The following is a 15,136-nucleotide window of genomic DNA, read 5'->3' as shown; positions in this document are numbered from 1 at the left end:
CTGTCCCATTCCGACTGCCTTCTTTATGGAGGGAGCCTAACAAATACGAGAGCCATCAGAGGAGGGAGCCTAGTGGAGACAGGATGAGAAGCCAGAGCATTTGAAGAGATGTGGAAGGAACTGAGTGTTTGCCTTCATCTGGAATGTTCTTGGGGGACAGAATTTGGTAACCACCATCAGATACTTCAAGGGCTGTCAAGTATACAAGAACACATGCTATTTTATCCAGAAGGTGGAATGGAATATAAGCTGAGCCCTACCTCTTCTCCATTTACCTCTTCATTCGGCAGCACTAACTCAACACAGAGCCCTTCCAACAGACCGGGCACTTGAAAGTGCTGAGTGTTCAAAAGGGAGTAGGGGTCATTTCCAGTCCATAAAGACCTTGTGATTCTGAGAAGGATTCAACAAGAAGACACAGTTGCCAGTAGGACCAGGAGGCAGGCACAGGGGGCTCGGGGAACGCATGGGAGCAAGGAACCCACAGTGAGGCTTCAGGAATGACATCGAGAGGGAGAGGAGGCCTGCGTGAATCGCCGGTAGAGCAGTCGGAACGGCTCTCGGGGCAGGAGGACCTCGTGGCAAAGGCCTGGTAGCACAGGAGAGAGAACACGGACTCCGCATAGAAGGTGCCATGAACTGGCTCAAGGACAGGGGAGGTACCAACAGGTGATGTGTGACGTGTCCATTCCCTAGGCGACGTCTGTGCTTCCAGATGTAAAATTGCACAGATAACTGGGCCTAGCCAGGGTCTCTGTGATTCCCTCCTTGCTGGCAGCCATCCCAGGTGTAGTCCCGGCTGACCTCAGGAGTTCTGTCATCACTTGGATCATTCATGGACATGGTAGTCCAGAGACCCCTGTGCTCCACAGGCTCTTCTGGCCCCTCAGGGTGGAGCTTGGTGACTTTTTTCCTTCCTCATCCCTACTTGTCTCCCCCACTTCCTGGCTGGGGCCCAGAGACACCCCTCCATCCTGCTGGCGAACATCTGTGTTAGTTACAGTTTGTACAGAGGGCCAGGTGGAAGCTCAGTCTTCCTTCCATCCTTTGGTTCTCCCTCTCCGAAAGTCCTCTGCCACCCCGTACTCCGATTTACCCAAGAGCACATGTCATGGAACATGGCCCTCTGTGGTCACTGTCTGACTGGAGTCTCCACCCTCCACCTCTTCCAGCTGTCCAGGCCCTGTGTGAAGGTGGAGATGGGGGCAGGAGGGGCAGGAACGAGAGCAGATCCTCCCCCGCGCCCCCATTCTCTTCTGCCCATGACCTCGCCCTGCTTGGTATTTGGAGAAACCAGAAAAGAACGTCTGCTACTGGACCTGGAGAAAGCATTCCAAGGGTTGCACGATGCTGACAGTTGGCGGGGCCCCTTTTTGATTCATTAACCTGCGAGGTCTTTGATATATGAAGCCCAAGGTCTTTAATCAAGTACAGGTGGAGCCCTTGGCACCTGATCCAATGAATTGTTAATTTTGTTCCAGATGAAAAACCAGCCCCTTGGCTCTTCCTCAGAGGTCCTGGGAGAGTGTGTGGGATTGTAACTAGAAATGGCTTTGAGCCTGTTGGCCAGACTGAACACATCCCTCTCCCCCAGTGAAATGTACTTGCTCTTAGAAGCCAAAGGAATGTATACCTTTTAATCCACACATCACCCACAAGGGGGAGCACTGGATACCTTCAGGGTTCCTAAGCAGTGTGCTCCCCACAGCGATGGCCTTGGATGCCACGGGGACCATGTTAGTGCCCCAAAGCCACTGGCAGGCGTGAAAGCAGTAAGTTCTTGGGCCCCTCCCAGAAACACTTCGACATTGGCAACCTTGGGTGTGAGCTGTCTCCAGGCTGAGAGAGGGCAGAAGCCTGGCCAGAGGTTGACTCTGCTGATGAGAACAGAACTATTTCATGTAATGCAAGAATCTGCCAGCTCAGGCCATCTCAAATGTGGGACTGCCGGGACCCAGGGCCATTGGTCTGTGCCGGCACATACTCTCCTTTGATTTCCTGAGCCCCTTCACTTGGTCTCCTGGCTTTGAACATGCATGTGGTGCCCTGTATCCCACTCCCCCTCCCTCTTGGGTTCCCTTGGGGGGCTGCCAAGCCCTGTGCAGGCAAAGGAGCCTGAGACCCATGCTTGGCCTTAGAAAATGCAGTCATGGGAATGCAAGCTGGTGCAGCCACTCTGGAAAACAGTATGGACGTTCCTCAAAAAGTCAGAAACAGAGCTACCCTACGCACCAATACTCCTGGGTATTTACCCAAAGATACAAATGTAGTGATCCAAAGGGGCACCTGCATCCCAATGTTTACAGCAGCAATGTCCACAAGAGCCAAACTATGGAAAGAGCCTAGATGTCCATCAACAGATGAATGGATAAAGAAGATGTGGTATATATATACCATGGAATACTATGCAGCCACCAAAAAATGAAATCCTGCCATTTGCATCGACATGAATGGAACTAGAGGGTATTATGCTAAGAGAAATAAGTCAGTCAGAGAGAATATCATATGATCTCACTGATACGAGGAATTTGAGAAACGAGGCAGAGGATCATAGGGGAAAGGAGGGAAAAATGAAGATGAAGCCAAAGAGGGAGATAAGTCATAGGAGATTCTTAATCTCAGGAAACAAACAGGGTTGCTGAAGGGGAGGGAGGTAGGAGGGCTAGGGTGGCTGGTGGAGGGGGGTATGTGCTGTAGTGAGTGCTGTGACTTGCATAAGACTGAGGATTCATAGATCTGCACCCCTGAAACAAATAATACATTATATGTTACTAGAAAAATAATAATACAATAAAAATTTTTTTAAAAGTTGCCACATTTCCCAAACACTCTTTCAATCCAGTTGTGACTAACATTTTGGAGAACTAATTCCTGTGACAAATTCGAAGCAGTGTACAATGTGTAAGTATTCTTAGAAAGTCAATAAATTTTTACTTAGAATATTAAAAAAATAAATTTTAAAAAGGAAAATGCAGTCAAAGTGGAATATACAATTCAATAAAAAGAGGTAGGTGGTCTTCTAAACCTCAGAAGAGGAGGCGGGTGTGGCTTCACAAAAGATGAGTCATCCGAGCTGAATCTTGCAGTTGGGATTTGGGGGAGATGAGAAGAAAAGCACTCTGGACTGAGGAGCTGTGAAGGCTTGGTGGCTTCTCAGAATATCAGACCTGGCGTGGCTGGGACAGCTTGGGGGCAAGAGTTGAGGGAGAGCCCAGACAACAGGTTGGGAGGAAGGAATGCGACCCAGTGGGGCTGAGAGAACCCTGAGGCCCAGAGACACCCGGTGATTGTCCTCAGTTCACACAACTGATGGCAGAGCTGGATTTAAACCCCTCTTAACACTAAAACCAGGCAACAAGTCTGCCATCTCCACAGATTGTTTTCTCCTACATTCCCCACCACACCAGGAACCCCCCCCCTTTTTTTATTGAGGCCCTGGGGGGTGGAGGTTGGGGGGTGTCATGCTCCATTTGATGTGCAAACAAATAAGAAATTGCAGGCCCTGAATGGGGCCAAGTAACACTAATGGATTCAGTAAGTGTTTCTTGAGTATCTATTACAGGCCCTAGACTCTGTCTGTCCTCAGGGATCTCACCATCTGGAAGGGATGCAAACACAGAGAGCGCCAAAGGAGGCAGACAGACCGTACTAGAATGGGAGGAGGGGCAGAGTTCCACAGGAACCAAGCGGAGATAACCCGAGGGATGGTGGTGCGGTTCCTGCTGAATTAGTGCCATACCTTGTGGAATCCAGGACTGGAACCCCAATGATGGAATTAGGGTGGGCGGAGGGGAAAAGTTTCCATGAGATCTGATGCTGCAGGAGGGCCTGGCCTGGAGCCCAGATCTCTTCCGCCTCTTCAGCTTCTTGGCCCCATAGGGATGCTTGGGCAGGATCTAGCTAGCAGCCTGACATCAGTGCCAGGGCAGCCTAGGGAACTGAAAATAGGCACACTCCTGGGTCCTTCACTTGGCGCCAGCCTGGCCCACCTGCCTGAGACTGGGGTCGGGACAAAGAGGGCTGGGAGCTGAGGAGGCTGCCCTATGGGAAGATCTGCTCTTGTCCCAGTTGCTGAGAGCTTTTGAGGCCCGATCAGGATGTGACTGCAGAGAGACCCTTGTCACCCTTTCCTGAGAATGTCTTCCTGCCCATTCCTGACTGGAGTGGGTTAAGGAAGACTCTGGCTCACTCTAGCTGAAGTGTAAGATCAGTGACCTGCACCCCAGTCAATATTCACACATTGTCTTACCATGGGCTAGTCACGTGTTGTGGCCATACCAATACCTGCTTCATGCAACGATGGTGACTATCAGGTGGGCATGCAGATTCTGGATAAAGGCAACATCATGGTGATGTATGTTCTTTCATACAGCCATAGAAATCATCAGAATGGAAAGACAACCTAAGGAATGGGGGAAAATATTTACAAACCATATCTCTGATAAGAGTTAATATCCAAAATATGCAAGGAACTCATAACTCAGTATAACCTGATCAGAAAATGGGCAGAGGTCTGGAATAGACATACGAGTACCAAGGTAGGGCTGTTGGTATAGGTGCCAACCGAGACACTTATGTGCAATGTAAACACACCCTCTGATGATTTTAAAGGACAAAATATATGGTATCATCCACCAGGGAATATGCCTAATCCAGGGGTGGTATTGGCTCATGAGGACCAAACCACTACTGTGTTATCACTAATGAAGATTTAACTAAAGCAAAAGCAACAAAAGCAAAAATAAACATGTGGGACTCTGCCGAACCAAAAACCTGCACAGCAAACCAGCAACAAAATGAAAAGGCAGCCTATGGAATGGGAGAAGATATTTGTAAATCAGTGATCTGATAGGAGGCTAATATCCAAAGAAGACAACTCAATATATATATTTTTAATCCAATTAAAAAGTGGGCAGAGGAACTGAATAGATATTTTTCCAAAGAAGATATACGAATGTCTAACAGGTGCTCAGCGTCACTAATCAGGAAAATGCAAGTCAAAACTACGATGAGATATCATTTCACACATAGCATAGCTGTTGTCAAAAAGGAGATAGTAAGTGTTGGCAAAGAGGTGGAGGAAAGGGAACTCTCGTGCACTGTTGGTAGGAATGTAAATTGGTACAGCCACTATGGAAAACAGCGTGGAGATTGCTTAAAAAGTTAAAAATAGAACTACCCTGTGATCCAACAATATCACTTCAGGGTATAATATTCAAAGGAAGTATCCTGAAGAGATGTCTGCACTCCCATGTTCGTTGCAGTGTTATTCACAACAGCCAAGATACGGCAACCATGTCAGTGTCTACAGATGGATGAATAAATGAAGAAAATGTGGTTCATATATGCACAATGGGATAGTATTCAACTGTAAAAATAAGGACTTTCGGCCATTTGCAATAACATGGATGAACTTGGAGGACCTATGATAATGGAAATGAAACCAAACACAGAAGGACAAATGCCCTCTGATCTCACTCATGTGTAGAATCTTAAAAAGTCAAATTCATTGAACCAGAGAATGGGGAGATGTTGGTCCAAGGGTACAAACTTTCAGTTATAAAATGAGTAAGGTCTGGAGATTGAGTGTACAGCATGAGGTCTATAGTTAATAATACTGCATTGTATACTCGAGATTTGCTGAGAGTAGGTCTGAAGTGTTCTCACCACACACAGGCACACAAACAAAATGGTAACTATGTGAGGTGATGAATACATTAACTTGATTGTGGTAAGCATTTCCCAATATGCATGTAGTAAGTCATGTTGAACAATGTAAATATTTACGTCAGTCATGCCTCACTAAAGCTGAGGAAACAAATAAAGGCCAAAAGAAAATAAAATATATACTCCTGTCACTTCCCACATTCCGCACGTATTTGAGGGTGTTTCATGCTCCAGAAATGACTAGGGGAGTAGTAGACAACCTTTTTGAAAAGTAATAGACAACTTTTTGAACTTCATTTTACTCCCCTGGAGAATGAAAACTAATACGTACCTCACTGAGACTGTTTCAAAAATTCAACGAAATGGATAGGATGTAAACAAGCTTCTTAGAACATCAGCTCTGGGGCTGAGTATCTGCCCTTGACTGGTCTCACCCAGTTCCTGGTTAAGATTGAGCAACACCAGCCCCTGCTGGGTCCAAGGCACTGAATTGTCACCAGCTTGTTTGTCTTCCTCAGAAGCACCTGCCTGGCCTTCAGCACTCTCACCAGCGAGGGCAGAGAGCACAATGGAAGCAGAAACGGCTTCTCCCAGGGCTCACTTGGTATGATCTGGGCTGCTTAGTTGAGGGAAGCATGCCTCAGCCATTATTTAAGGTCAGGTCAGGTGTCCTGTGTGTAGAGGGAACCGGCAAAGATTGGTTTCTCTTCGCCCCTGAAGAAACTTGTGCTCTGTTTGTTCCAGTAAAGACATTGAACATTTCCCAGGAGCCACCTGGGCTCATTCCGCCCAGCTCCTTGGGAACAGTTTCCTTAAGAACGCTTCCAGGTATCCTGCCTTTCTCCCTCCTATGGCTCAGGAGCTCAGCACTAGTTCTTCCCAAGCAGCTAAAGCTGGTCCTGACCTGATTAAGCAGAAAAGGAATTAATAGAGTAAAAGGACATTGGCAGGGCTAGAGAACTAGACCTGACCAGAGGTAAAGCTTCCAGGAATGCTGCCACACTGAGGAAGCCCGCTGATGACAAAGCTGCCACCACCACAGAACTCTTGATGCTGCTGTCTGCATGTCACCTGCCCAGGACAGCCAGTGTAGCCAGTGTGGACACTGCTTGCTGCCTGGGGGGGACGCAATCTTGCAGCCACAGCTGACCCCCAGTCATGTGCTCCGAGTACCACCTTCCCTGGAGACACCGATGCCTCTGCAGGCTTTTTTCTTCTTGTCTGTCACCAGCATCTCCAAGTCCTGTCCTAGTACCCCCAACCCATGCCCTCCACCCCAAAAGGCTTCCAGCGCAAGTTTTCTAGCTTCCATCTGGGAAAAGCAGGACTCCTAAAGTGGAACATTTTCCATGCTTTGGAACCTGTGTCCAAAAGAGCCCTGAAGCGTGTAAAATGTCCACTCTGCCTTCTATCCTAGCCCTGTCTCTTCCCACCTGGTGGACCGGGGCCCTGGGCCGGACCTGACACGTTTCTGCAGGGGCATGAGGAGGCACAAGGGTATTCAGATGTGGCAGTTTGGACAATGAGCACCAACGTATGCAGCGGGGGCTTGGGAACTCCAGAGTTCATTAGGGGAAGGTGTGGGAGCCCTTGGGGAGACCCCTTCTTGACCAGACTCATGAAATGAAACGTTAGACCTGGGAAGGCTGTGGGGAGGACATAGTGAGGATGGCAAGCTCAAATCCCTACAGGGAGGAGGCAGGCAGTTAATAAATGAGCATGACAAGCTGAGCAAAGGACAATAGGGCATGGCGGGTCTGGAAGAAGGCCATTTTAGGCAGGAACATTTTTAAAATGTTTAAAGGTGTGCAAATGTTGCTAAGAGAAAGCAGTTGCTTAGGAGGGGGTGGGGGATGGCAGTTGACTGGATAGGGGCAGGTAGGAACTTTCTGGGGTGATGGAAATATTCTGTATCTTGTTTGGTGGTGGTTACTCTGTGTACATAATTAACAAAATACACTTGGCCAGATAAATACTTAAGGTCTGTGCATTTATCCTGTAATAATTACACCTCAATTTTTTACTTGGGCAAATTAATACAGTATATCTATAAACCGATCTGGCTCTTAGGCGACCCATTTGCAAACTTCTGTTCTAATCCAACTCCTTTTTCTTACACAGGAGGAATCAGAGCTCCTGGGGGGCGTGGCGTGGGGTGGTTTTTCTCAAGGGCACAGAGGTGGCTCCTCCGCCCGGAAGGGTGACTGCAGTGTGGTCTAGCAGGCTGCCTCTTACTGCGCAAACTCACTCCCCTGCTTTTGGAGCGGTGCCAGCGAACCGCGGGGTAACACAGCCCTTCCGTCCAGGGTCCCCAGAGGTTGGACAGACGTCTACCTAGGCGTGGAGGCCAGCGGGTCACCCAGAGCCCAGGCGGAGAGGAGCGGAAGTGGGTGGAGCGCCGGACCCCGCAACACCCGCCAGGCGCGCAGATAAATCACGGACGCAAAGTGCACTGACGTTCGGCGCTGGCACCGAGTGCCAAGTGCCGACGCGGACAGCCAAGTTCTGGGAAGAGGAATCTGATCCCGGCGAGGCGGCAGCGGTGCCGACTGAAACCCACTCTAGGGGGGGCGGGAAGGGCGGGGAGCCTGCTCTCCCTGCGGGCGCTTCGGGCACTTAACGGAATTCTTACCTGGCCCGCGCCCAGCCCGAGGAGGCACTGGCATCTCCGCTTCACAGGTGAGAGAAGCAAGGCTCCCCGCAGCTCCTCGGAGCTGCGTGAGGACTCAGCTGGGGTTCCAAACCTGTCTAACACCAAACCCTTGCCCCTTGCTCTCCTCTACCTAGCTCGAGTAGGTGTCTGCAGGAGTGAACCAAGCACATTACAAAGCACATGACTTCCCAACTTCGGTGAGGCCCTGCCCGCACGCCGGAGGGTACAGGAGGTGGCGGTGCGGGGTAGAGCGGGGCGCGAGGGGTGGGGGTGGGGCAACGCAGAGACCGCATCCCGGGCCGAGCGACCCGCCGGGACCTTCCGGGCGCGCGGAGCCCGGCCCTCCAGCCGGCGCCCGCACTGATTGGCGCTCGCGGTCGGCCTCCAGCTAGCTCACCTGCCCCTCCCAGCCAATCGGGGCCACCAGAATTGGGACTGTCGCGGGGAGCTGGAGGGAGATGCTGCCGGCTGGAGGCTGAGCCGCCCTCCCAGCCGAGTTCCCACCGGGCCCGCCCCAGCGGCGAGTCCTAGGCGCAGGCTGCGCGCCCCGCGACCCTTCGGCGCCGCGCTTCACGCCCCTCGCGCTTTCCGGCAGCGGGTCCTGGCCCGGGCGGCTCGGCGCCTCTGCGGGCTGGAACGCGCCCCGACGGCGCACGAAGCCGCGCGCCGACGCCGCCTCCCCGCAGCCCTCCGTCGCGCGCCCGCCCTCGCCGGAAGCCCCCAGTCTGTGCCGACCCCGGGGAGTGGGTGGGCCCGGCCCCGGGCAGCCCCGCGGAGGCAGGATGTTCACGTCCAAGTCCAACTCGGTGTCGCCCTCGCCGTCCCTGGAGCAGACTGACTCGGACGCGCTGGACATCAGCACCAAAGTGCAGCTCTACGGTGTGCTGTGGAAGCGGCCTTTCGGGAGGCCGTCGGCCAAGTGGTCCCGGCGGTGAGTGCGCCTCCTGCGCCGGGTGAGAACCGCCTGGGGAGGGAGCCCGGGGCCTAAGAACCCTGTACCATTCTCGCTATTACCGTCGGCCTCTGACTTCCTTGGTGACCTTGGCCTCGCCCTATTTCACTCCTGCCTTGGCTGTCCCTGGAAGATGTGGATCTCCGCTGGGACCCGGGCCATCCCTGTCGGAGTGCTGGCCCACCCAGGGTGGTACCACTGGCCCGGGGACCGGGCGGGGGGGGGGGGTGAGATTCCTCTATGGAATGCATCTAAGTCTGAGTGGGGAGGTAGGGCATGGTCCGAAGAGGTCATGGCCATGATAAGTGCCCATCTGGGTCAGGTTAGGTCAGACTCTGCCTGGGAGGGAAAGATATCCAGCCACCAAAGATATCCTCCTGGGATCCCCACGGACAATTCCATCATCTTCACAAGCCCCCCTCTCCCCCACTTGACCCTGTGCTAGCTCCACCGTGGGCTTCTGAAAGACTCAGCCAAGAAAGAGAGGAAGGGTGAAGAAAGGTCTGTGCCTGCGCTTGGTGGCAGTCATGTGGCAACCCCTCCAACTCTCCCTTGAACTGATTTTTAGAAATCTGAACCTTAGGGAAAAGAGTCTCCAGTGCTCTGGCACAGAAGCCGAAGAGGAGGAACTGAGCTGAGACAGAGATGCGTGGAGACTGAGGGGGCAGGGGAGAGGATGGATCGGTCCTGTCCCAGGGATCGATATGTAGGAAGGGGTGTTAAAGAGGGTCAGAGCAGCCCCAGCCCAGCTTCCCTGTCCACAACTCAGAGGGGACTCCCCAGATGCCAGGCAGTAGCCACTTTCCACTTACAAAGGGGCCCAGAAGGTACTGGAGGAAGGGGCTTCTTACAGGAGGAAGGTATTGGAGGGATGGCTCATAGCCTTGAACTTGAGGGAAGCTCCCCACACTGGCTGCAGGAACAATGGGCCATCTTCTGGACAGCTTCCACCCTCAAGCCAATCTCAGTTCTGAGATTTGCTATTAGAATGGTCGCTAGAGCACAGACCCTGATCCAGCCTCTCCCTGGAGGTACGACCCTGCACGGAAAGGAGGAGTGTGTCCAGATGCTCTTTCCCATCCCCCTGTGAGTCTGTCCTGGAGCAGGGCCTCAGATATCCCAGAACCACAGATCACAGAGATGTTGCAGCAGTTGGTTCTGATGTTCTGTTTTGATGAATAATTTAATATTTCTATAAGACCCGTAGAACAAAAGGATCCATGGAAGATGCTTCATGATTTACGGAGCGGGTTTCACCTACCTTTGTTGGTTCTGCCAGGTTTCTCTCTGGGATTGAGTGGGAGATAGGTTTCTCGAATTCCTCCAAAATTAAACTTCTCTCTCATCCCCTAAATGGAGGCCCGGGGCAACGCGGAGGGCATCTTCTGGGGGGCTTCCAAGGTTGGGCTAAGAAGCAGTTCCTGGTCTTTATTTTATTTTAAAAGATTTTATTTATTTATTTGACAGACAGAAATCACAAGTAGGCAGAGAGGCAGGCAGAGAGAGGGGGGGGGAAGCAGGCTCCCCGCCGAGCAGAGAGACCCATGCGGAACTCGATCCCAGGACCCTGAGATCATGACCCGAGCCGAAGGCAGCAGCCCAAACCACTGAGCCACCCAGGCGCCCCAGTTCCTGGTCTTTAGCAGGGCACCCTGGTGGGGAAAGGGAGTGGGAAGGTTGCTTGTAAATTCAAGTACCATTATCGCAGTGACCCCCATGCCCCTCTCTTCTGCCTTAATTGCTCCCAGCAGCTACTGGTCCCACCCCATCGGGTCTGGCTCCTGCCCTGAGTCTGGGTCTCATCCTCCAAGACCTTTCTTGCCAGCCACTTGCACCTGATCACATCTTTAGTAAATACTAGGGGCCTGTGAACCCCAGGGTCTATCTCCTAGCCCCCCTCACTTACAGTGGTGGGGACCCGGGCCCTGTACCCACAGTTGTTTTCAGGATTGGGAGATGTCAGGGGCAAAGGATCCCAGCTCAAAGCCCATTGAGGGCACCAAGGGAGGCCTGGGAGGCTTTAGCTCCCCCACCCATACTCTCCATCAGTAGCCCCCACAGCCGCTCCAAAAACCATCCAGTCTCATTGAGAACAGCGTGTGCTCTGCAAATACAGCTTCAGCTCAAGTCCTCCAGCCTCCTTCTGAGGGGGTTGTCACCTCTGTTCCCTTCTTTTATAGGAATTCTAGAGCTGCCACTTAACAGAGTCCCCCTCCCCTGGGGTTCAGGGAACAACTAACAGCCCACCTGCCAGTTGGGGGTGGGGGAGGCCTGATGCTAAGCTTAGCCCCCTCTTGCTTCCCGGCAGGGCCCCCTGGGCCCCAGTTCCTCATTTGTGAAATAGAGTCTGGACTTCAGCTAATTAGTGGCCACAGGAAGGCTTGGGGAGGGGGCAGCCTAGGCCCATTAAGGCGATCGATGCCCTGGCTGGGGCAGCTAAGGGGAGGGGGCCTGGAAAGGCTCCCGCCGCATCAATAACGGGCAGGATGGAACCAGCGGTGGCCAGCTGGGTTCTATAAAGCCTCTTCCGCTCAGTAGCTCAGGACCCATCTCAGGGCCTTTGCCTCCCAACCATACCCCACCCGAGCAGCCCTGCCCTTCCTGGGGTGGGAAGATTCCCTCAAGCTAAAGGATCCGCTTTCTCCCCAGGGGCTACCAAAGGGGAAAGGAATCAAAACCTTACTTAGAAGAGAGAAGAGAACCTGGGAGAAGTGACTAGAGGGTAAGGTTGATGACTCAGTGCTCCCTCGTCTGTGAGCAGTGGAAATGCAGAGGCTGTTGGCAAAGACCAGGAGGAAAGGTGCCGAGAGTGTCTCAGCCTCAGCCAGTGTCAGTTGCTGCAGGTCTGGACCCACAGGCAGGCCAGCCCTCCCAGGGTTCAATCCTCTCCCCAGCCTCTAGTCCCTGTCCCAAACCCTTCTGAACAAATGCCAAGGCCTGAGCCCCTGAGGAGGAGGGCCCAGTCAATTCCTGCAGCAGGGCCTTCTATACAGCCCCGGGTTCCTCCTTCCCCCATATAAGGTGGCCATTAGGGCAAGCTAGGAGTCAGTGTCCATTAAGTGCCAGGGGAACTTAGGGAACTTAGTGGACACTTAGGAGAACCCTTCTGAACAAATGCCAGGGGAACCGTGAGACGGTGGCCCCACTTCCCAGATCTCAGGGCATAACCTGCCCGGGTGTGGAAAGATCATCTGTGGTCACCGTACCAAAAAAATCTCGGGGAGACTCTATTCCCACAGGGATTTGGGTCTGGGAGTTTCATCAGTGGCCCTGAGTGCTGTTTCCTAGCGATGACGTCACCACGCGGAGCCGGCTCCCAGGCTGAAGGGAAGACCTAGCATGTCAGCAGCACACGCCAGACTCAGGCTCTCGTGGCAGTGCGACTTGGTCTCGCTTTCTGGCTGACACAGAACTCCGCACAGCTGGCTGCCTGAGGTGTCCCATGGGCACAGCGGTAGCGTTATTGCTCGTCTTCTGTGCCTGCGCACTCCTCTTCTTATCATCGACTTGGGTCCTTCAAGCTTCATCTAGTGCCACAGTGTGGTGGAACGTGGCCAGGGGGCAGGTGAGGATCTCTCCAGATCCTTCAGTCTGTTACCCCTGCCCCTTTTGGAGGTGGTGGCTTCCAGGTTCCTCTGAGCCCTTAGGTTAAGGAGGTGGGTGCCATCTCACAGCCAAACAATGCAATACCAGCTGTTCATTCCGGCTTCACTCACACGTGATGATTCACGGGAACTTCTTTTTTTATTTTTTTTTTTATAAACATATAATATATTATTAGCCCCAGGGGTACAGGTCTGTGAATCGCCAGGTTTACACACTTCACAGCACTCACCATAGCACATACCCTCCCCAATGTCCATAACCCTACCACCCCCTCCTGACCCCCCTTCCCCCAGCAACCCTCAGTTTGCTTTGTGAGATTAAGAGTTTCTTATGGTTTGTCTCCCTCCTGATCCCATCTTGTTTCATTTATTCTTCTCCTTCCCCCCAAACCCTCCACATTGCATCTCCGCGTCCTCATATCAGGGAGATCATATGATATTTGTCTTTCTCCGATTGACTTATTTCACTAAGCATAATACCCTCTAGTTCTATCCACATTGTTGCAAAAGGCAAGATTTCCTTTTTGATGGCTGCATAGTATTCCAATGTGTGTGTTTGTGTGTGTATATACCACATCTTCTTTATCCATTCATCTGTTGATGGACATCTAGGTTCTTTCCATAGTTTGGCTATTGTGCACATTGCTGCTATAAACATTCGGGTGCACGTGCCCCTTCAGATCACTACGTTTGTATCTTTGGTGTAAATACCCAGTAGTGCAATTGCTGGGTCATAGGGTAGCTCTATTTTCAACTTTTGAGGAACCTCCACGCTGTTTTCCAGAGTGGCTGCACCAGATTGCATTCCCACCAACAGTGTAGGAGGGTTCCTCACGGGGACTTCTGAAGGGAATCGGTTACCAGTGCAAACAAGCCCCGCTTCCCTCAGCCCCCAAGCCCAGGAGCTGGGCCTCGTGGCTGCTGACGGTCTGTTTGAAAATGGGCCTCCCCGGAATAGGGGTCAGACCTCAAGCAGGGCCCACGCAGGCAGTTCAGGACTTGGAAATATGAAAGCGACTTCCTTTGAGAGCAGCTCTGGCTGTGCTGGAAAGCAAACCTAGGCTTAGAGTTGGGCGCTTAGAGTTCAGGTCTGGGCCTGCGGGAGACCAGCTGCTGAGCCAGGCCAGGGGCCCTGCCCCATCTCACCTCACGGGCTGCTGCAGTGGAGGTGGGTCACGCTGTGGTTTTTCAGCTGTGTTCTGTGGAGGACTCTAGAGATCCCTTGACCGTACCTAACCACAACGGGGTGGGGCTCCCAGCCTCTGCCCACTTCACCCAGTGCCTCTGCACTCCGGTTGGTATTACATAGTAACCTTGTCTTTACTGTATTGTTTGAAGAATTGCGCTACCATTTGTGAAAACTCCCTTGGACTTGATGATGTCTGCATAAACTCCAACTTGCCATTCCTGGTGCCCTTCACAGCGAGGTTTCCTGCTGTCCTGCTGTCCACACAAGTGGCATAGGCCAGGACAAGCGTCCCTGGAGCCCACCGGGTCACTCGGCATGAATAGAAAGGGACATACGCTGGGGGCTCTGTCTTTTCTTACCTTCCTTCTGCCACTGCTGAAAAAGGACACTTCTGATGAGCTATCCTTCCCCTGCTCTAGGATTTACCTGGCCCCAAACACCACACACCTGTTCTCAGTGCCCGAGAGTCTCAGGGATAAGGGAGAGGGTGTGTCGGTCTATTCTGGAAGTTTGTGCCCAGGGAAGAAGGGGCAGCCAGGCAGCCAAGACATCCGCCTTCCGGTGAAACGTAACCCGTGTGTAGCTCACCTGTCTACTGGGCTCTCGCTGCCCTCTTGAGAGTGAAGTTAACTGACCCGAGGTCTAATCCCACCTCCTGAGGAAACCTACACCTGCCCCAGGGCTTCTGGTAATCCTCGGGGAGCTCCAAACGCTTATTTCCTGAGGGGTCTTCTGCAGCGGGTCCTCCCTGCAGCAGCTCAGCTCATCCCTCCGTCTCCCCACCCCCCTTCCCCACCCCCGCAGGGACATACCCGCCTTTCACACAAGGTATTTGCGAAGAGGTTTGGCAATGAAAAACGACGGAAGAGGCATTTAAATCACAGAAGTGTGAACCCTGTCTCATTGAATGCTGGCTCCCTGTTTTCCGGAGCCTTCCAGACACCCCATCTTGCCACCCCCAGAGATGGGATTGTTCACCACTGTCTCTTGACACTGTAGGACCCAGCCGCTCACATCTGCCCTGGGGCCTCTGTCCTCTGCACTCTCCCACCAACCCTCCTCCCCACAGC

At 52.6% G+C, this 15,136-nt stretch overlaps 1 protein-coding gene across 3 annotated transcripts in view; it reads left to right on the top strand.

The window, feature by feature from the left end:
• Nucleotides 1-7,955: 7,955 nt before the first annotated feature.
• The window catches only part of PLEKHD1 (pleckstrin homology and coiled-coil domain containing D1), a 30,179-nt gene continuing 22,998 nt past the window's right edge, over nt 7,956-15,136 (top strand). The window contains exons 1-4 of one of the 3 annotated variants that reach the window (XM_082733996.1): nt 7,962-8,346; nt 8,455-8,517; nt 9,154-9,251; nt 11,922-11,994. Coding sequence is in view for 2 of the 3 variants with exons in the window: in XM_082733994.1 (XP_082590120.1) it covers nt 9,103-9,251 (149 nt within the window). In the remaining variant the exon portion in view is untranslated. Of the gene's footprint in view, nt 8,347-8,454; nt 8,518-8,587; nt 9,252-11,921; nt 11,995-15,136 lie in introns of those variants that run through there. The other 2 variants (XM_082733994.1, XM_082733995.1) reach the window with 2 other exon arrangements.

Source organism: Mustela nivalis (assembly GCF_964662115.1).
Source record: "Mustela nivalis genome assembly, chromosome: 6".
Lineage (NCBI taxonomy): Eukaryota > Metazoa > Chordata > Mammalia > Carnivora > Mustelidae > Mustela > Mustela nivalis.
The sequence above is the reverse complement of the archived record's forward strand: the minus strand, read 5'-3'. Positions and strand labels throughout refer to the sequence as shown.